At 36.2% G+C, this 21,777-nt stretch overlaps 1 protein-coding gene across 3 annotated transcripts; it reads right to left on the reverse strand.

Annotated features, from left to right (window-relative positions):
- Nucleotides 1-1,529: 1,529 nt before the first annotated feature.
- gpr108 (G protein-coupled receptor 108) lies at nucleotides 1,530-19,635 on the reverse strand. 3 transcript variants are annotated; one of them, XM_030136473.1, is made up of 18 exons: nucleotides 19,033-19,635; nucleotides 18,676-18,798; nucleotides 17,168-17,218; nucleotides 15,443-15,534; nucleotides 15,301-15,356; nucleotides 15,050-15,222; nucleotides 14,913-14,975; nucleotides 14,702-14,803; nucleotides 14,485-14,621; nucleotides 12,893-12,968; nucleotides 12,649-12,722; nucleotides 12,439-12,556; nucleotides 12,222-12,352; nucleotides 10,964-11,007; nucleotides 8,519-8,568; nucleotides 6,137-6,220; nucleotides 5,080-5,201; nucleotides 1,530-4,974 (listed from the first exon to the last, which is right to left on the reverse strand). In XM_030136473.1, the coding sequence occupies exons 1-18, from the start codon at nucleotides 19,126-19,128 to the stop codon at nucleotides 4,887-4,889; spliced, it is 1,680 nt and encodes a 559-aa protein (XP_029992333.1). In that variant the 5' UTR covers nucleotides 19,129-19,635; the 3' UTR covers nucleotides 1,530-4,886. The 3 variants fall into 3 exon arrangements, with proteins under 3 accessions (XP_029992333.1, XP_029992316.1, XP_029992325.1); XM_030136456.1 differs by having other exon boundaries at nucleotides 15,050-15,234; XM_030136465.1 differs by having other exon boundaries at nucleotides 15,050-15,229; nucleotides 15,296-15,356.
- Nucleotides 19,636-21,777: the final 2,142 nt, after the last annotated feature.

A 21,777-nucleotide genomic window follows, 5' to 3' on the forward strand; every position in this document is an offset into this window, starting at 1 on the left:
TTGTGATTTTTAGATGAAAGTTATTTTGAGATAAATATCTCAAAATAACTTCTTTTTTTTTTTTTGATCAAAATTAACTTAAAAGCTGGTTAGTTCTCTGCAAAACTAAGTAGCATTCAACAGTAGATAACTATTACTTAACAAACATTTGGTGTCAGGCACAACAAACCCCGCCCCTCAGATGAATTGTAGCTTATTTTGGTGTTGATCCAGCTGATGTCATCATGTCTATGCGTGTGCTGATGTCAGCATATCAATTGCCTCTATATACGTGCCAAGTTTGAAGTAAACTGAAACAAAATGTATGTTTTTATAGAAATTTGAAATATCGCCCATTATAAGTAAATGGAGAAAAAAAAGAATAAAAAAAATTAATAAAAAATTTGAACTTTGACTTACTTTTCCTTAAAATATAATTAAATCTATTCTGGGTGACTGGCAATCTGTAAACCCAATTTGGTATGAATTCCACCAACAGTTTTGCTGCTACAGACATATTTATCAAATCAATATCAAACTCCAAAAACAATATTCTGCCTGTTTATAAAGAAAAAGAAAGAAAAAAGTCTACCATTCCTATTGTATATATTACATTGGTTTATATGTTTGAAGGAAACTCAATAAAAAAAAAGTGAAACTAACTAAACTGAAACTAAAATACAGACCAATGTGATCTCAAGTAAAATAATAGCATAATAATGTATAAATGATAAATCCAAATATAAAACTCTAAATTTTTAACAATATTCTGCCTGTTTTTTTTTTTTTTAAAGAAAAAAGTGTTCCACTCCTATTATATACATTGGATTGGTTCATAAGTGTGAAGGAAACTCAATGAAAAAAACATGTGAAATAAACTAAACTGAAACTAAAATACAGACTAATGTGATCAAGTAAAATAGTAGCATAATAAGCTATAAATAATAGCAAATCTAAATATCAAACTCTAAAATTTTAACAATATTCTGCCTGTTTTATAAAAAAAAAGTGTACCATTTCTATTGTGAAAGTGTTCCATTCTATACTGCATTGGTTTCTAAGTTTGAAAGAAACTCATTAAAAAAATGTGAAAAAAAAAAAATGATAAAAATACTCTGCCTAGTTCTAAATGTTTTGTGTATCTGTAAATGTACTGTGATCTGTAAGTTGTAATGCATGCGTAAATGACAAACTAAGGCATAATACTGTAAAAAAAAAAAAAAAATTAGACTAAATTATAATTAAACTCTTAAATTACACTTATAGGCACTTAAGACATTTCAGGTTGTTCATGTTTGTCACAATTTGTTGCAAAAGGTTTGTAAATATAAACATTTTCATGATTTTATTAGACTTTTTTTTCCACTGAAACAAAGAGAAAATGTTGGAGTTGTCACTATTTATCGGTTATGTAGTGTTTTACTGGTCCGACCGATTTGAGATCATATCAGGCTGAATGTGGCCTTGAACTAAAATGAGTTCACCAGCCCTGATGTAGCGTTTGTATAGTCTGAAATAACATCACAACAAAACACAGTAAGAGCTGGATGTCAGACCTTTCCAGAACACCGGCTTTATTGCGACAGTTTACACATGAAACAGCCTTCAGTAACCAGCACAAAGCTCCACTGCACTCCTCTGGTTCACCGCCTGCCCAGTGGCGTCCTCCCAACAGTCTGTAAACACAGCGTACAGCTCTGTGTCCAGGAGTGTGCGGTCAAATTCGAGCAGTCATCGAAACTAAACCTGTCACCGCCGTCTGTCTATAAAGCCTCAATGCAGCTCCTATCAGTGTTGTGTGCCTCCTCATGTGCCAACAGTCTTTTGTCTTTAACATATTTACAAACGGCCATTGAACACACCTCTCTGCACATGTTCTCCACCTTGTATAATTAATAAGTCAGCAATAATTAATAAAATAAGCTTCACATCAAGAGCAAAAAGGTAAAACCAAAAGCAGACAAATGCAAAACACAATTCATTATAAGTCACTTCTCTGCCCAGATTGGCACCGCATGGCCAAAAAGGGTAAAAAAAATAAAACAAAAAAATAAACAAAACAAAACATAAGGCCGTTGTGGAACACAAAGAGGGCCATGGGTTTTCTTCACAAAGAAACGGATCCAAAACCTGTTTATTCATCAAGAGGTCCACATACGACCACCAGAGACGTGAGGTGACCTCAACCACTAAAGCACTAAATTACAGCAGCAGTCCATGACTGGGAGGAACACAGAGGCTTCTCCAACTTAAACAGTAATACTGAAATAGAATATTTCAATATAATACAGTCACTCCATGACAGCTCAATGAGGCCTTCATATACTGGATTATCTGTAAAAACAGTCATGAGAAAATGTCTATTAAACTCACAGGGTTTCACTAAATCATACCGCTGTACTCTAAAGACTTTATATGTGCCTCAGTTGCTTGTATTTCATTGAATTGGGTTGAAAATTGTGCTGAACATCCAAGAACTTCCACCAGGATCGGACAAAACCACAATATTTTAATTACTCCAACATGTTTTTATATGTCAAAAATCTAAACTTTTTCCTTCTGTATTTACTTCAGTGTTTGTTGTTTTTCATGTGCATTTTGGTTGTTTTGAATTCTCTGCTGTGACACTTTCTGGTCCTAAAGAATAGTTTATAACCACAATAACCTTCTGTTTTTGTTCAGCTTTTACAAAAAAACAGCATTTAAACCCTAAGTACTGATCCTTGTGATTACAAATGATATCAACACATTACACAAGATAATTTAACATATTTGATGAGATGTAACGTGTGCTTGTTAAAATAGTTGTTGCTGAAATCAAGTTAACAAATTTCTTTTAATTTTTAGTAAATTATTTCCATTCGTTTATGTCGTGTGAAGCATTAATACAGATTTATCATGTTATGTGGTACAAAAAAAAACAAAAAAAAAAAACAGCTGCCATTGATTTTAAGTATAATTTCAGATATCACATTTTGACTGCATACTTTAAAAATCACATTATCTATATCTACATTAAACATTCTTTATGGTACAGTGTATATTTATTGTGGATAAATAGCAGTTTTCAGAGTAATCTGTTACTCTTTCAAAAGTTAATTAAAAATGGTTCATTATTGTACTTTTACTTTTTTGGTGATGTTACCTTTGAGCCAATGAGCTTTTTTTAATTATTATTATTTAATGAGTTGTATGTCATGAATGTACTGACTAAGAATTTCTCTTAATCATTTGTGATAAATACTGAGTCTCATCAGCTTTGAGATGTTTCACATCTTGGTTTTCATGTGTCTTGAAGTATTCGGAGTAAAGTGTTAGGATTCTGCGACGCACCCTTAACTTTACGGAAGTTTTCATGGTTAATTGGAGGGGGGTTTTTTTGCGTTTGGAAGGCTGAGGTGAGCTGCTAATGAATGATCCAAGTGAACGTGCGACAGTCCACACTGATATGAATGAGAAGAGCCTGTCCGGGTCTGTTTGATCTGCATCAGGAACACTTAAAGACACATGGAGTAAGAGCATTTCTCATCTGGGTCACAAGTGATTTAGATTTTTTTTTACTTTGATTCAACATTAACTATTTAAAGCTGCCGTGCTCAGGGATGTCACGTCTCCCCTGGTTTTACTGTAGTCAGTTCTGTCTGACGTCTTCGCCTCCTTTTGGATAAAGTACAAAGGAGTTGAATGTCCCTTCTTCTTTCACCAGCACAGTGGCACAAAACACCAAAAACCAGACAAGAGTTGCATATTCAAAAGCAAAATGGTGGACTCCCTGTTGAGTTTTTGTGACTTGATCCAGTACATGTACCTTACATTAGTACCTCTGAAAAAAAAAAGGTCAAACAGTCGAAAAAGAGCACAACAAGACCCTGTACAGTTTCACCAGGGCCTTAACTCCTGCTTGGTCTCAGGCCTGAATGATGATTTCTTGGACATTCAGCAGAATTTCAACCTGGTCTAATGAAAAAACCACTGCGAGGCCTCAAGTGCACATACTAATGATGATATTTAGCTCTTAGTTACAGTGGAACTTGAGGATTTTGCAAAAGCCAATGAACTTAATAGAAGACTTCACAATTATTTTCTTTAGAAAATCCATTAAGAGTTCTGGACTCTGCAAGAGCTGACATGGAAAGACCCTATATTGAAATACGCAACCATGTCAATCCATGTATTTCAATATACAAATCAAATACAGAGAAAAAAGTAACATATAGTGAACTGTGTGGTGATGGCGGTGTAAGACGGCTGATGGGACAACCCCTGAATACTGGAAAGAGAAACAACTGGTTCAAATTGTTGCCTAATTCTTAAATATATATATTGATTAGCCTTTTACCTGAGTATGGGCTATCGTCTCCAAAGTGGAAAAAAAAAACTGTCCAAATCTTGTGTTGTCTCACTTTCTCACACACGCTCACACACACCTGTACTCACAGCACACACAAAAAGGTACAGCTAAGAGGCTCACAGGAGTACCATCTTAAATAACCAATATAAACACACCTGGAAGCAAGTCTTCCTCTAAAATGATCATTATCTTTGGAGAGAGAGAGAAGCAGAAAGAAAAAGAGTCAGAGAGAGATGAAAACTGTAAAGATCATCAGAGCTCCTTCTTTTCGGTCCTCCACCCTTCCATGTTCTGTCCCCCTGAAACTTTTCTGAGTTTCTGGGTGGAGCGTTTCAAGGAAATGAAGAGCGTCCAACAAAGTTTGGTTTTTTGCATAGCCGGACAGCAAACTGCACTTCTGCAATCCACTGCAACTACTTAAAAAGTTCGACAAGGAGAGCTGTCACTTGATAGGGGATGGGGTCGATTTGGTCCGTGTGCACCCCTTTGTACACCAGCAGGTCTGGGGAGGGGGGGGGGTTTCAGTGGGACCCTCCCGGAGATGCAGCTTCCCTGCTCACAAGGTGGATTCTTTCTGGCGGTCGCGTCCGTTCGATGTCTTCTTGACTTTGGAGATGCCCTCCAGTGCACCCGACTCAGTCACTCTGTCCACAGGTCAAAGACAGGTGCAACAGTTTTATTCACACACGTGCAATCGTGTAACTTGACTGAAAACAAAGACGTGGGCTCATACATGGGTGTTCGCTTACACTTCATCCATCTCAACGTCCTCCTCGTCCTGGGGGAGCTGGAGGTAGGGGTTATTGGACGCTGGTCGGAAGTTGTAGCCCGTCAACACGAAAAAGATCAGAGTAGAGACCTCCACCAGAAACTGAACACACAGAGGGGTCAGTAAGAGATTATCTGTCTCTCATCTATCTACACAGTTCCAAAATAGTTGGGACACTAAGTTAAAAGTAATTGATCAAGATCTCATAAACCCACATTACATTAACAATAGAACTCAGAAAATATTCAAATATATAAACTGAGAAATTTTAAGAGAAAAATAAGGACATTTTCAACCAGATGGTATGGAAGCGTATTGCATTCACATGAAAAACTAAAAATCAGCACTGTTTTTCTGAATTAACAAGAGAATTATCTCACAATTATGAGATAATTCTCTTGTTAATTCAGAAAACCAGAGCCGATTTAAATTTTTTGATGTGAATGCAATACGCTTCCGTATTGAGGTGCCTGCACAAAGTCTACTAACAAACTAATAACAATGGCATCTACACTTCTTAAAGACATGAGTATCGCTGAATGTCTCAAACCCAAACCTACAATAGCATACTGCATTCACATCAAAAAATTTAAATCGGCTCCGTTTTTCTGAATTAATGAGATAATTATCTCATAATTACGAGAAATAGTTTAATGAAAAAATGAAAATCGGCTGTTTTTCCTAAATTAATGAGATCTCCTTTCAGAAAAACAGAGCCGATTTTTTTTTTTTTTTTTTTTTTATGTGAATGCTCTAAACTTCATTAAGATGGCAACTAAAATCACTTTTTTTTAATTTTTTTTTTTAATCTGGCCAGTTCAGCCATTTGGCCTCCAGTATGAGTGTACATGAGTTGCTTGACAGTTTTGATCTACAAGAGGGTTATGAAGTTTAGATCAATTCCCCCATTAGTTGGATTTTATAATTATCACACAGTCTTAAGTGAAAACACTGTTGCACATGTTTCATCTGATCTTAACGTTAAAACATGTAAACATCCGAGTTTCTGTAGTTCTTTGTGGTTGATCTTGTCTCACCTCGTAGCACCACTGCCACTGGAAAGGCATCGTGATCTTGAGCAGAATGGCTATGATCCTCGTGAAGTAAATGTAACACACAATCTAAGGAGAAACCAAGAGAATCTGAAGTCACGACTTTAAAATGATGGAGCTGGATGTGAGATCTGATCATTTTTTCAATGTTTAGAGTTAATGACACCAGCCACTGTATATCAACAGGTATTATTTCATTCTTTACTGTGTAAAATCACTGCCAAAGTTTATAATTCCTATGTGTCACACTGCAGCTTCTGAAAAAACATGAAAAACTATGTGTTTAAAGGGAATTTTCGTGAATCCAGTATAATTAATAGCAGAAAAAAGGATGATAGAGGGAATAAACAGATTTATAGTCACTAGAGTGCATCATTTTCTCAAAAGTTGGAAAAACAATCTGTCCTCATTCTAAAATCATGCCAATGTCTAAAATATGGCAATCTGTACAATATCTTGTCAAAAAAATTATGGTAAATGGGTCCACCTCAGGGATGAATATTCTGAATATTTGACCAGAATCGGCCATCATCAGCGATTAACACCAACTATTTGATTTGAAGTTGTTGTTTTTTTTACAATTACCTCTTAGCACATTTAGTTTTCATGTAATTGAAGACTATTAAACTCTTATACTTGAAAACAGTATAACCCCCAACTATATCTATGTGTGATTTGATAAAGGTTTAGTTCATTGATCCAGTTCCAGGAAACCACACCCTGGGCTATAGTCAGCATATACTGTGTACAAGATGATGTCATCTGATCATCCGGAATTTCCTTTTCTTTGTAGCATAAGCCGTTAAAACTACTTGTAGTGTGTGCACAGTTCTATAGTTACTCAGCATTTTATTGAACTGCCACCGGTCTCTGAACACATCCATATCCGGTTTACAGCAAGTGGAAAAAAAAGCACAAATTTGAGCTCAATAACTAAAAATTTGGTCTCACACAGACATTTCATTTGATAGTACAATATGGATATTGAAGATGACAAACAGTGTAGTGCTCCATGCCCAGATTTAGGAGCTGTAGCTGAGTCCAATGAAACAAGCAATTCAGAATCTGGGGCTACACCAAGCACAAGACCACGTGTGATCAGACAGTCTTCATCAAACAGTGAAGCAATCAAACAATTTCCTGCAAAGGATCAATAAAGTATCTATCAGTGTTCGGCCTAAGAGAAGGAATAACGGACATTGACGCTATAATCACTGGTTCCAGGCTGCCAACATGTCGTCAAGTCTTGAGATGCAGGATGTGGCATGTACAAGATGGTACCACAGAGAAAAGAAAAAAGTGGGATTCTGCGAAGTTGGTTTTCGGGAAAATATTTGAGTTCTACGAAAAGACAAATATTCCAGTTATTTCGGAGCGAAAGGCCTGTGAAAAAATTCTTAAACTTCTCGATGACAATGCAAAGCTCCGAGCTGTACCCAAGAGTCGCAGATCAGCGCCATCCACAACAAAACAGACTGAAGAAATGGACACACAATTAGAACAGACTTTTCGTTTGTGGCCCACGAATGCTGAGGACTTGATAAAGAATCCTGGTGACTGCCAATTTCTCCAGTCCATGAAGACTGACCGAAAAGCTACATTTGGTTCATTTGACCTTGCACTTGTTAATGAAACTGGATGATACCTTCCTCACCTCAAATCCAGAGACCTGGCCAACAAACAAAGCTTACCGAGGATGCATTGCCAAACTCCAAGCACTCAATGTTGTGAATGACTGCGCCGAGCAAGGTGTCAAATTGAGTTCACACTTCCTGGGAGCGTCGAAAAGTGAGGAACATTACCAAGATGTACTGCAAGTCGTTGAACAAGACTGAAAAAGTCATCCCAATCTTCGAAAAAGAAAAAGCATTCTGCACCGAAAAAGCTGCAAAAGACTCGTCTGATGACTCGAACGACAACACCATTAAGTAGTGACATAAAGTGTCACCGAATAGTCTAGTGATGCATAACTGATTTTATTATTCCAATACTAGTTGTGGATTTATTTGCAAGAGTTTATTGTTGAGTCACTTTATATGTGTTTCACTATGTCATGGGGATTGTTATAAAATTGCAATAAAATCTCGAATTAACAAATTTTCTCCTTTGATTCTTCATCAGTAAAATTTTCATTCGCACGGTGGACCCATTAGATAATATCAGAATAGCTTGAAATTTGGTCATAAACTTTAGGAGCTGCATTGGAACAAATTTAGAATAGGGACAAACTGATTTTTAAAAATGTATTTTTTGGCTTGGGGCATGATGCACTCTAATAGTCACAAGCAACAGGAGAAAATGAAAACATGAAAAAATTATTAAAAAAAAAAAAAAAGAGTGAATGAAGAATTTCACTTCGTATCTTACCATCACATAATAATGCCGAAACAGCTTGAGCTTTTCCAGATTCATAGCAGCTGTAGAAGAGATGGACAAAAAAAATGTAATGAACACATCAGAAAACGCATCTCCTATAAAAATGTGATTGTTGGGGGCGTCTGAGAAAGATTTGCTGAAGCGCTGCTGAAATATGGCTGAATTGCTGTAACAGAAGGTAAATGATGTGAGACAATGAAGCTGCATCAGAAGCTGAAAGAGATCGGACAGAAAAGCTTAAAGCAGCAGAAAACCACATACATAAACAAACAAAATTTCTATGGATATCTTAAAGGCTTGACATTAAAAACTGCACATGCATTATATAATATAACCCTTTCAGATAATTTAAACAGATGAAAATAAAGAGTATAAATGTATGAAAATGTATTACGTATTTTATGGATGATAGAATTTTTTTTTTTTTAAGTACTAATTTTTTAAACATTAGACAGAATGATGGCATATACAGTTGATAGAAATAATAATAGTAATATATACATAAAGACAACATCTGATTTTAAAGTGCAGTGGCTGTCATTCGCATCCATAGATAACATGATCAGATGATAATAGTAGGTGACATGTCTAGGTAGTGCATTACACACTGAATAATAAACCAATCTGATGTATTAGTAGAATGTGCTGAAGAGCAATCAACAGTCAGTTAGTGTATGTGGGACCTGAAAGCAGTTAAAACTCTCACTAGACAGAATAAAACATCTGAAGGACACCTTCAAATGAGTCCAAATGTGACAAACAAACCGAGATACGTGGTTTTAGTTGCACTAATCTCAGATCTTATCCTATCATTGCTTACTGAGGCTCCCAGCTGAAAACCAGATTTCATCAGTTTTCACTGTCAGTAACTTTTAAATGCTCTTATTTTGGAAATCTGACAGGCTCTTAAACCCCTCAGAGGTTGAGTTTCTCCTGAAGGCTTTATTTTGAAATTCTCCCATGTATTGCAATGTGGATAGACCTTTATTCTGAAGTTCATTTGGAGGGACAGAACGGGTGTGTGGTTGTGTTGGTGTGTATATGTGAGTGTGGAGACCGGTTTTTGAGCATAGACTGTATATAAAGATGACATATTTACAGGTCCATCGTCCCCTGATGACAGCTGCAGTCATTAACTCATTAACTCCGCCCCTCCATGTTATTCAGTGAGAATTTGGTAAAAGGCGCTGGGATGGTAGTTATCTGATGACTGACAGCTGTCATCATCACAGTCTAAGGCCTTCGTAGTATCGCTGCAGTGACCATCTTTATATACAGTCCATGTTTTCGAGTCAACGGGGTACCTGGTTTCACTAAATTATTTTCACCATGACGGACAGAAGAGTCTGCTGGACATGTATCTGTTGTTTTAGTTGGAAACAAAAAAAAGTGAAAAATAAGACAGACATCACAATGCTTCTGCTGTGTCTCAGAGGCAAGCTCAATGGATCAATCTAGGCTCAAAAACTGCATAGGACTGAAATTTGCAAGAACTGTAAAGAAATACAACATTTTTGTGAAAAATTGAGGGTTAAGGATGAGCTGAACATTCTGTCATCGACCATATCCACACAGGGGAAGCTCTATACAGACTGTGGCGCCCTGTCGTAGGATAGTTTACTCTGCCATGGTCTTAAAATGAACCAAAAACATGACGTCAACTGAGTCTTCCTTAACCATGTAGCTAATAACTAAATTATTATTGGGATGAACTAGAAGTCTGCTGTTAAAAAGGGTCGATACAACCCCCCCAGGCTTAGACTTTAGACTAATAAACTTAACTAAAATTAGACTTTAGAAGTGACTGTGGGACCTCTGTATATTTGACAAACCATTAGTGCTACTAGACTACAGATAACGCCAACATCACTGTTTGATGAGTGTAAAGGATATAAGAAAGGCATACGTTAATCCTGACACATAAATGCACATATATTTAAGCCTGGAAGAAAAATACGCAAGATGCAATCAAGCTTTCAGTGCAAAGTCTTTTCACCCGACTTCAGCAAAGTCTGGGTTAAGCCAGACATTACATTTTGTGATGTTATTTACTGCAACACATCCAATATTTGTGTAATTTTCACAATATTTTTTCCTAATCCGTTTGTCGGAGGAAAGACAGCAAGAGTAACATATTTCAGAATTAACTGATACCTTTCCAGTCATATCTATTGATAGTGTTGGCTAGGAAGTAGTTATATGCTAAAATACGATCCCATGCCGGTCTAGATTTCTGCACTTACATTACATGAACACAGATTTTCAACATTATGCTTTAGATATGCCCTGAGATATCAGAGGGAAATAGCCACTGTGTGAACATGGGTCAACATTCAGTATCAGCTCATTTAAAACATTGTGCATCATATCAAAAAGCTAAACACTACAAACTGAAGCTCCTTAGACTGTGATTTGGTGACTGATTACATGTCTCACCTTTGCCATCAGTGCTGGATGCTTCTTGTAGGTGACGAATGGACCTGTTTCGAGAAAAAAATTGGTTGAGAACACAGCATTCCAACATGTTCCTAAATTTAAGACTTTTTTAAAGACCACTTAAAACAGAATTGAATGCCCATTTCACAGCCATACTGGCAAAACTTCATGACTCCTAGAATTTAGGAAAATGCACTTATTTACTTCAACGCCTTCATTCCCACCGCTCCAAGTCATTCCTCACAGGGGGCTGCAAAGTTAGCGATAATTCGTTCCAAATTTCAGTATGAATTGTTGGGTTGGAACGGGTGGACCTAAGTAGACTAATGTTACTTTCTTTCCGGCTTGGACATTTAACAGACATTTAAACACAACACAGCTAACAAGTTAATAGTAACATAACTTAAGACTTACCATATCAAATTTAATACCTTTTAAAGGCTATTTAAAGGTATTAAATGCAGATTTGTAAATTCAAGACTTTAAAGATCCTGTGGGAACCCTGGAATAACAAAGGTGTAATTTTTCGAAGTGTATTTACTGTTGTCCAGGTTCATGAGGTAGAAATCTGTATTTAGAATTTCTCTAAACATCCTCTCATTTGGACTAGGCTGTGTGTATGCATTTAACTCCTTATACGACACTTTCTAAATTAATTCTGTGTCGTATTTTTGGTTTTTACAGTAGTGAACGCAAAACAGAAAGCACCTTATAACCATATAATTATACATATACATAGTAATATTTTTGCACTTATGTATATTTCTTTAATTATAATATTAATATTATATTGTCTAGTGCATATTGTACGAATTGCTGTTCTAATTTTGTCTGACTAGAGTGTTTTAATATGTATATTTGGCATATGTATATATAGTCAGAGCTTTATATATGTAAAAATGTTTCTTTTTCTATTGTATTGATAATTTCTTTCCTGCAACTTTTTTACTATACTTGAGTGAAGCAACTGTAACACCCAATAATTTCCTCTTGGGATAACTAAAGTATTCTGATAACTGCAGCAAACTACAGTAGAACCTCGCAATATGAGTGCACCATTGTACGAGTAATTAGCTTTATGAGCCACAGCTTGTGAGTATTTTTGGGGGCTGGAACAGATTAATTACATTCCAATTCGTTTCAATGGAGAAAATTGATTTGTAAAATGAGATAAATCACAAAACAAGCATGGTCACAGAGGGAATTAAACTCATACTGCGAGGTTCTACTGTTTCAGACAAGCTGCACCCACACTGACCAGACAACAGGGAAAAGGATGGCTCCACAGCAGATGAGGTCAACCAGAAACAGGATCTGCTTCCACATGGAGTATTCGCTGGAACCTTCTTCTGTGGACTCGATTATGATGTAGGCCACATTAGCCAGGACCTGCAGGGAACCAGCGAGTGCACCAAGGTTCACCGAGTGCAAATAATCTCACAAATAAACAGAGTATTTTTGAAGTATATACACACCTGTAGAGGGATGACAATCATGAAGATCTTCTTTTCTTTGTCAGACAGGATGTATTTAACAAAAGCCCAGCCGGTGCCGATCAGTGCCAAAGTAATGAACAGCAGAGCCCCTTTCAGCCTGAAGAATATCACAGTATCATGAGCAGAACAGCACAAAATTTACCTTTTTACTCATTTTAAACTTTACATTCCTGGAGAAATCCTACGTACAGGTGTGTGATGTAATACATGACGGCCCAGCCTTCAATAGGATGTCCCTCAGTGTTGATGAAGTGGTAGTTGATCTAATCAAACCAAAGACGCAATATACAGACGAAGACAAAGAAAACAGGCGTACAGTGACCACAATAACAAATACAGAGAGAATTCAAAATTACAACACATAACAATCAAAGCTGAATACCAACAGTAAATCTAACGGGCTTCGTCTGCTTGTTGGGTGAGATGTACTTACACTGTGGAAAACCAGAGAAGTAGACTTGGTAAAGGCCAGTGCCGCCATCAGCCAGTGAATCTTAAAAACGCTGTATCTGTACAGAGTAATACACAGAGAACTTCACACAATGACCCTTTACATTTATGATAACAACAAAATCTGTTTTTTGAGACTTAAGCATTGCTGTTTACCAAATACTCCTGTTGGACTTTTCTGTTGTTCAAGAGGCAAAGTCAGTTGACACATTCAAAAATAAACTCAAACCCCATGTTTTCACATCATCCTTCAACTACATTTACTCTATGGTTTTCCAAGATTATTAAGAATCTAAGCATCAACAGTATTACAACCTTTATCTCCTCCTGCTCACCTGGGTGTGGGCTTTACATTACATGTAACAATAGTGACATTTTAACACAACAGGCTTTGAAACAACATGGGACACTAGAGTGAACATGAACACATTTAGCAGAATTGCAGAATTTCATTGACTTCACAACTATAAGTTCTGTTTAGAGCTGCATCTTATGATAAAAGTTACATGCATTTTCCTATAATTTTACCATTATCTAATTTTTTGCAAAATATTTAGAAACTTTTTTATTTTAGAGCCAATTCATGTTTTGCTATTTAATTGCAAACTATTTTAATTACTGACTTTAGTATATATTTAAAAAACAAAAGTCTAAGACTTCATCTTATTAAATTTTTTTTTTTTTTTTATTTCCCCTTCTATGACATCAAACTGAAAATATTTGGTTTACAGACCCAAGTATTCAACTTTTTCAGTCATCTGACAAACTGAACAACTAGTCTACAAAGAAACAGACAGACAACTAAAATCATTTTTTATGCGTAGACCTAATGATGCATTAGACCCCTACAGTAGAGCCACAGTATCCAATGTGGTACCAATAGTCAAATGGTGCTGCTGATACGGGCAAGGTCCATTTCAGACAGGAATTTTATGAACAAAACCTACATTTTTTTTAACCACTCTGAGAATGCTGGTGTTGGCAAATAGCTTTTCAATTGCATGGATGCGCTTCACTTGGGTTGGTGTGGTTGTGGGTCTGAGTTCTAGTTTTGTTAATATTCATTCTTTTATTTAATTTACAATTCCATTGATAAAACACATGGACTATGCACACATTACGCATTTCTATAAATGCAGTTTTTTCTAATCTATATCCATATATGTACAGCGGTTTTATGTGCATGTTTTTACACTGCTGGATTTTAACCACACGGTTTTTCTATTTTTAAATACTTGAAACATTTTACATTTTATCTTTAACATTAATCTTCTTCTATATTACATTTTTACATATATTGCAATTGGTGATCTCCATTTCATGTTAAGTCCTTTTTATATTATGAGGCTATACTAAATTCTGAATTGATGCCGATTGTTAATGCTGTGTAATTTTATGGGGAGTGTCATGTTCAGATACTGAGTTGTAGATGTTGCAACAGTTAAACAGGATATGAAAGTAAGTTGTGACCACTAATTATCATGCCACTACTGGGTAAATTTTAAAAGAGGAAGCGTTAAGACATTACTACACCAGAGAGAATACATTTATACCACTGCCTGGGCACATGCATACCTGTGCTTCATTAGTGTGTAAACCCACACCAGGGCAGCAGTGAAGAACACTCCAGCCATACCGATGTAAAGGCGCGACAGAGGAATTTCTGCTGCAGACAAGTAGCAGCCGCCTGGATTCTTCTCTGTCACTTCCACCTGAAACACTGGCATGGGTTAACATCAACATGTACATACAGGCAAACATGAATATGCATGAAGAAGAACAATTTACTTACAGCGAAAGAATAGGGCAACATGTTTCTAGTAGCCAGGTTCTGACAATAGTGGAAGTTGAGGTTGTAAAGACCCTGTGCAACCAAGCCCACCTTCAGGTGGAACTGAAAAAGAGATAGTTGGCAAAGTTCAACATTCTTCCATATAAATGAGTTAACTGCAAAATCAAATAAATTAATAATGATATATTGTGGTCAATGAAGGAGTACTTACGCTGAAGTTATAGGAGTTTTCCATTCTGTTCAACGCCAAGACGAACGACTTCGTTTTATTCAGCTGAAAACAAATACAAATGAAATCGACTTCATGTGAACATTACTTATACAGAGTCAGATGCACATGATGCTTACATCGAAAGGTGTTTCATCTTCTGCAGGAATTGCTTTTTGATCGGTCTGACTGTCTTTCTTCTGGTTCCCAGAGTCCCCTTCATTTTTGTCCTGACTGGATGCATGTTCTGCATTGTTGACAGGTTGTAATGGTGCACCACCCTCCGGGGGAACATCCCTCCTTTTCCTCTGATCTGGAGGGAGCAGAAACTACACAATGCATCATGTTGCTTAGCTGTAACAAATTTAAGTAAACCATAAGCAACACTGACCTTTTCGCTTTGCTGTCAAGATGTTGTCTTGCTCTCCTACGACTGTCACATTGACCCTACACAAACACACAACAAACACTATACAGTTAAACTGTACATCAGTGATACACACTTGTAAACAGTAATGCTCAAGCATACATACTGGAGTCTTTTGACGTCAATAAGGAAAATAATTAGAGGCTCGTTGTTGGGTGATGTCTTGGATTTGAGAGGGCACGTTGCCGGCTGCTCTGCCTGGAGAAAAATAGTTCCAGTGTCATTTAAGTCGAAAAGTTCACCATTGTTGTAAATTCTCTCATTGTGGGACTAATACAAAATGATCATAAGTCAGTTCAAAAACACAAAGTACCACCAAAGCTGCACATTTATTTTAATAATTACATACACTGATATCTTCAAATGGCCACAAACTGTGGAATTTCAGCAATTATGCAACATTATTACACTCGTCAGCATACAATAGTAAACCTTATTGATGTCTGTTGTCACCGCACACTTTATTAAAGAAGTCGATGGAGCCACTTGACGCCACCGTTTGATTTGCCAATTTGAGACCCTGAGTTTACATTTTGACTGTTGCAATTTCAGCTTTCTGAAAATAATATTGCACATAGTAGACCAAAGGGCAGAGCATAAAGAAGTGTGAGGTAATGAGAAACGTTGGCTTACTCACAAGTAAAAATGCTGAACTTTATCAAGTGCTTGTCAAATTAACTTAACTTATTAAATACACCTACAATTGAGCTATCCGCAAGGAAAACAATAAAATTTGCATAAAGGCCTTTTATTGGCTGTAGAATTATATTAAGGGAGCAATACTTTAAAGATGGATCACCATAACACTGATCATAGGATTTAAATGAAGTGAATGACACCAGAGACTCCTGGGAAAAAATGTGGAGAAAAGTTCAGTTTAAGTTTGTGTGGCTCCAACAGATATCAGCTTAAGTCTAAGAGACACACTTGCTTCGATATCAAGTCCACATTTTCCAAACTCATCACACAGTATGCTTAACAAAAGCCCAACTGAAGACATCTGTTAGCCTTTGGTGCTAAATGCATTTCAACCACATCAACATTTCATACTTCCCCCATAAGTGACTCATGCTGCCTTCACTTTAACATAAGCACTCTGCATTCACATCATACTGTACCCAGCACTTCATTCATTCATAAATACATAACCATACAGATTAAGAAAGTGATCTGTTGAGTGTGGTCAGTTGCAATAATTGAAATAAACCCTTGATGACGGTGCTGATAAACATCTGGGGTTGAAGTGTCTTCAATGGCAGCTCACTACTCCAGCTGTGCTAAATGCTAAGGCTAATCACTAATGCTAACAGTAGGTGCTGTGTATGAGGATGGATAAAATGCAGAGACCAAATTTCCTTACAAAGATAATAAAGCAAGTTGACCTTTAACTTAACCTTTTAAACGTTTGTATCAAAGTAATGCAAATGTCAACATCTGAAGTGTTTTGAAAAGTGGCCATGACATTGAAACAACTGTGAAAGGACTGCAAAAATCTGTATCACTGATAAGTGTGTCACTTCATGCTGTATTCCTCTTGGTTTAGTATAAATAGGTTTTAGTAGCAGTCAGCATACAAGATGGTCAAGCTAATTTTCTGACAGTGTTGGAATCTTTTTGGTCACCTGTGAATCTCTGCCATAGTGTAACACAAGAATACTGTTTTGGAACAAAGATATCGCTATGTTTTGTCATTTTTATATACCCAACTCTTGATGCATTCATGATAATATATTAACTTTAGATAAATGTTTTTCTTAAAAGTATAGTTTTGGGACTTAGGACATATCCCAGGATAGTGTTGGCATCATAAATACGCAGAAAACATACTCACTGTGTATGATAGCACTCCACTGACACGTGACCGGGAGAGGCTGAAACCAACCTAAAGACAAATGTATCAAAGTGGTAATCAAGGGCCAAAAACATGACTTCAGTGTGTGTACAGTATAGAAAAGCATATTTCACTCATGGCATGTTCCAAACTCAGTGTAATATACTGCACTCTGTGAAACAACAGCTTTGACTTAATGTAGTTGTAACTTCTTCTCATTTCAGCTCTCCTTTTTGTTCATGGTGTAAATGACTTTACTCATGTAATACAGGCTGAAGATGTAGCCATTTAGAAATCTTCTGGGAACACACCGACAATGATATTCTAGTTTTCAGCTTCAGCAGAACCTCCTGTTTTAACAGTTAATATTTCATGTATCTGTTGTCTTTCACATTGCAAATTTAGGAAAGGCTTGTTTAACAGAACAAATAATGGAGGAGCAGTAGGTCAGTATATCATCCTTTATATATGTTTACTGATAAGGGAATTTAATAGAATACTAATATATGTAACAACATTGTTTTGGCAAGAAAGAGCTGATGGCTGGTTAATTATTCTATATCCACCACTGAAAAAATTTGTTATTAAATACTGGATATATATATATATATATATATATATATATATATATATATATATATAAAATGTACTGAATATCAAAATGTAATAATTTAAAATTATATATATATATATATATATATATATATATACACACACACACATACTATTATTACTATCATGTGCCAACCAAAACAAAATAATGAGTGTAATAGTATATGTTATCTTTGTTTGCACTGTGCAAGTACCTTGTTTGCACAAGGTATCAAGTTTTTTTATTTTGTGTAAAGAAGTTAAAATAACCAGCTATGACTAATGGGACCCTTACAGCCCAGAGCCTACCTACTGTGACATTAGAAAATGTTATCAGAGCAGCTTCCAACTGTTTGATGCCTTCTATAAATGCCCAAGGCTCAACATCAATGAAACTTGAAAACATATAAAACATAAAAAACTAATAAGAAAGAAAATGGAAAAAGTCACAAATTTGACTTAATGATAATTGGCTGTTGAAAGTAAAGCTAAAAATGACTATATAATCAACATCTTTAGGGTAATCGTATTGCCAGTAAAAAAAATATTTTTGCTGTTCAATATTACAGAATTACCTGCCATTAGCACACGAGCCAAAGGTTTATTCTGGAACCTGGACCCGAGACCCATACTTATCAAAACAGAGGACAATGTGTCTCTGATTGTGGTAAATATGGATGAACTTTATGAGACTTCAACTAAACTAAATTATCTTTTTGTTTGCATGGTATTTATAGGCAAATACTCAAACACACAGTATCATCAGTGTATTTGATAATGTTCTGATAGACTCATTCATTTAGTGTCCCCAAATGAAGAATACCTTTCTGATGATAAAAGTTTCTCGGTGGCAAGCACACTACAGTTAGTATATAATAGTGTAGATGGAGAGCAAACACACAGACCAAGGTTCTTACTGGAAAGTCGCTGTGGTTGACCGAATCCTGTTCGAAGAGACGCAAAGCCAGCAGGTTGACGTCCAGAGTCCCATTGGGATAGAAGCCAAAGGAGTTGAGTGGGACCAAAACCCGAGTTTCGTTCTAGTCAGGAGAGGAAGTCAGAGAGGATGTATTACAGTTAAAGTCTTTTTGCAACGAAGCCCCAGTAACACCCCTCTCATTCCCGTTTTATTTAGTAGTATCTTGCTTCAGCAGGCTTGGATTATCGTATCACTGAAGCTAATTAAAGCTAGCTAATAAAGCAGCGGCTGGAGAACTGGACTGTAACATTAGCCCTACAGCTAGCATAATGTAAGCGTTAGACAATAGCCTTACCTTCAGGGTTAGCTTGTGTATCCTTGCTTTGCATTCAGTCAGTATCAGTAGGAATAAAAATCCGGCCACAACACCTCCTCTGAGTGCCACAGCCATCACCAGGCAGTAACCAACCTGCTAACGGGAACTTACTGCTAATGTTAGCGTCAATTTAACAGATGGCTAAATAGCAGAGCAGTTAGCAGACCTAACGGGAAACGAGGCAAGTTACAGGGATAATAATAATCTTTAAAGACAGCGTATCTGTTCTTTAATTAACGCGTGTCGTCAAATTAAAATAATGTATGCCTTGTTGTATTATTCTTTCGTGCGCTTCATTGCGTATAGTAACAGCTAGCTTGTAGCAGGAGCTCGCTTCCGGGTCTTGAAATGAAAAACATTCAACAAGGTGCGGACAAAAACGTCAGACACTGTAGGCGCACATCCGTTCCACTAAAGCAAATCTAACTCAACAGGCAGCACCGAAGTAAACAGAACAAATGTACACACTAAACGACATTTCTCTAAGCTCTATAAGCGTGTCATTTCTGGCAGCTTCTGGAGTAAATTCGTTTTCAAAAACTGTCTCAACCTTGTGATACTTGTCCCAGATTTTGGTCACGTGGTTTAATCCAAGGCCGGCAACTTCCGGCTGAAAGTGGTCACATGACGTCCCTCCACGTCAGATGTAAGTGTCCCGGTTGACATGTTCCCTGATATCAGTAATGTTGGAAATGTTTGACACGTGGAACCATAGTTATTTAACTGCGAACAGAGACTTTTTTTTTCTTGAAACACGTATGACTTGTTCTTGTTCTACATTGACCTTTGTGGCTTTTCCATTTACTGATCGTGATCACTCATAGTTTCACAATAATGAGATATGTTTTAACAAATTCAGACTCAGATGGATTTTATCGATCCCTTGTTGTAACTGGATTATTCTTATAAAGCTCACCAAAGACAGAAAGAACATAAATGAAGAAAAAGAACCAATGACAGAATGATTAGTCTGTCTTCAGGCTGTTAACACTTTTACTACTCATCTGTGTTTTGTGGTGGTCCAGAGGTGCAACAGCCCAAAGAATTATCCATATAAGAATAAAAAAAAAAAAAAAGAACTGGCCAAAAAATTATCCACTATAAGAAAAAAAAGAGAACAGATCAAAAATTATCCACTAGCCCAAAAAATTATCCACTATAAGAAAAAAAAAAAAAAAACCAGAACAGACCAAAAATTATCCACCAGCTCAAAAAATTATCCACTATAAGAAAAAAAAGAGAACAGATCAAAAAATTATCCACTATATGAAAAAAAGAGAACAGACCAAAAATTATCCACTAGCCCAAAAAATTATCCACAATAAGAAAAAAAGAGAACAGCTCAAAAAAATTATCCACTATGAGAAAGAAAAGAGAACAGACCAAAACTGTATCCATTAGCCCAAAAAATTATCCACTATAAGAAAAAAAAGAGAACAAACCAAAAAATTATCCACTATAAGAAAAAAAAGAGAACAGACCAAAAATTTATCCACAAGCCCAAAAAATTATGCAGTATAAGAAAAAAAAGAGAACAGACCAAAAAAATTATCCACTATTAAAAAAAGCAAACAAAAAAAAAAACATCATCCACCTTTCCAATTAAGGGGGCGCTGTTTACCCGAAAGGTATCTTGCTTTAAAATTGAGGCCACAACAAAAAATAAAAGCGTAGGCTGAAAATTTTTAAGATAATTTTTTGGGCTAATGGATCATTTTTTGGGCTGTTCTCTTTTTTTTTCTTATGGTGGATAATTTTTTGGGCTGTTCTCTCTTTTTTTTTTTTTCTTATAGTGGATAATTTTTTGGGCCAGTGGATAATTTTTTGGGTTGTTCTCTTTTTTTTCTTATAATGGAAAATGTTTTGGGCTGTTCTCTTTTTTTTTCTTATAGTGGATAATTTTTTGGGCCAGTGGATAATTTTTTGGACTCTTTTCTTTTTTCTCTCATAATGGAAAATTTTTCGGGCTGTTCTCATTTTTTTGCTTATAGTGGATATTTTTTTTGGGCCAGTGGATAATTTTTTGGGCTCTTCTCTTTTTTTTTTCTTATAGTGGAAACATTTTTTGGGCTGTTGCACCTCTGGGCCACCATAGAGTTTAGGTAATGGGACATTTTTGATGTTTTCTAAATAGAATTGTATTTATGTAACCTTATCTTAATTTTTAGGGTGACATTTCAACCTCTGTCCGTGGACTGTGAAGGGAAGATAGCCATTTGGATAACTCTGGTGCATTTACAGAAATGTGACTTAAGGTACAATGTCTCTGTCAAATAAACCAATAAATCCAAAGTAGACAAATGCAAGTCAGAGAGGCGCTGATAAAATTAAAATGTAAAACAATTCTCATCTGTATATGGCCAACAAGGATTGTGGTTTCAAATAGCAAATGCATTACATTCACTCATTTTGATCAGGTTAAATTAGATTTATAGCAATGTTTTGCAACCCTGGTGTTGGGACTCCACATGGGGTCACCTGGAATTTCTAGTAATTGATTAAAAAAAATTAAACCTTACCAATAAAAGCAGATGGTGAGTTGAGAGAATCACAACACATAAAAGACATGACCAACTGTAGAGTTGAAACTGAAGCACTGTGGTACTGTTTATCTTTCAAATGTTCATTGTGGTCAGTTTCAGATACTGCAGCTCTTTCATAATTCATAGTTTGAGTTCTTGTTTGTTCAGTATTAATTGTCAGCCTCGTAAATCCAAGCTGGAC

This window comes from Sphaeramia orbicularis, chromosome 1 (genome assembly GCF_902148855.1).
Source record: "Sphaeramia orbicularis chromosome 1, fSphaOr1.1, whole genome shotgun sequence".
NCBI lineage: Eukaryota > Metazoa > Chordata > Actinopteri > Kurtiformes > Apogonidae > Sphaeramia > Sphaeramia orbicularis.

What these genes read in the sequence shown, in the direction of transcription:
- gpr108 (XM_030136456.1), bottom strand. Translation starts at nt 19,128, where the DNA reads ATGGCTGTGGCACTCAGAGGAGGTGTTGTGGCCGGATTTTTATTCCTA. An exon ending in ATTGACGTCAAAAGACTCCA is followed by an intron (nt 15,357 to 15,442) that starts GTATGTATGCTT and finishes GTGTTTGTGTAG; the next exon opens with GGTCAATGTGACAGTCGTAG. An exon ending in AGTGGCAGTGGTGCTACGAG is followed by an intron (nt 5,202 to 6,136) that starts GTGAGACAAGAT and finishes CTGTGTGTTCAG; the next exon opens with TTTCTGGTGGAGGTCTCTAC.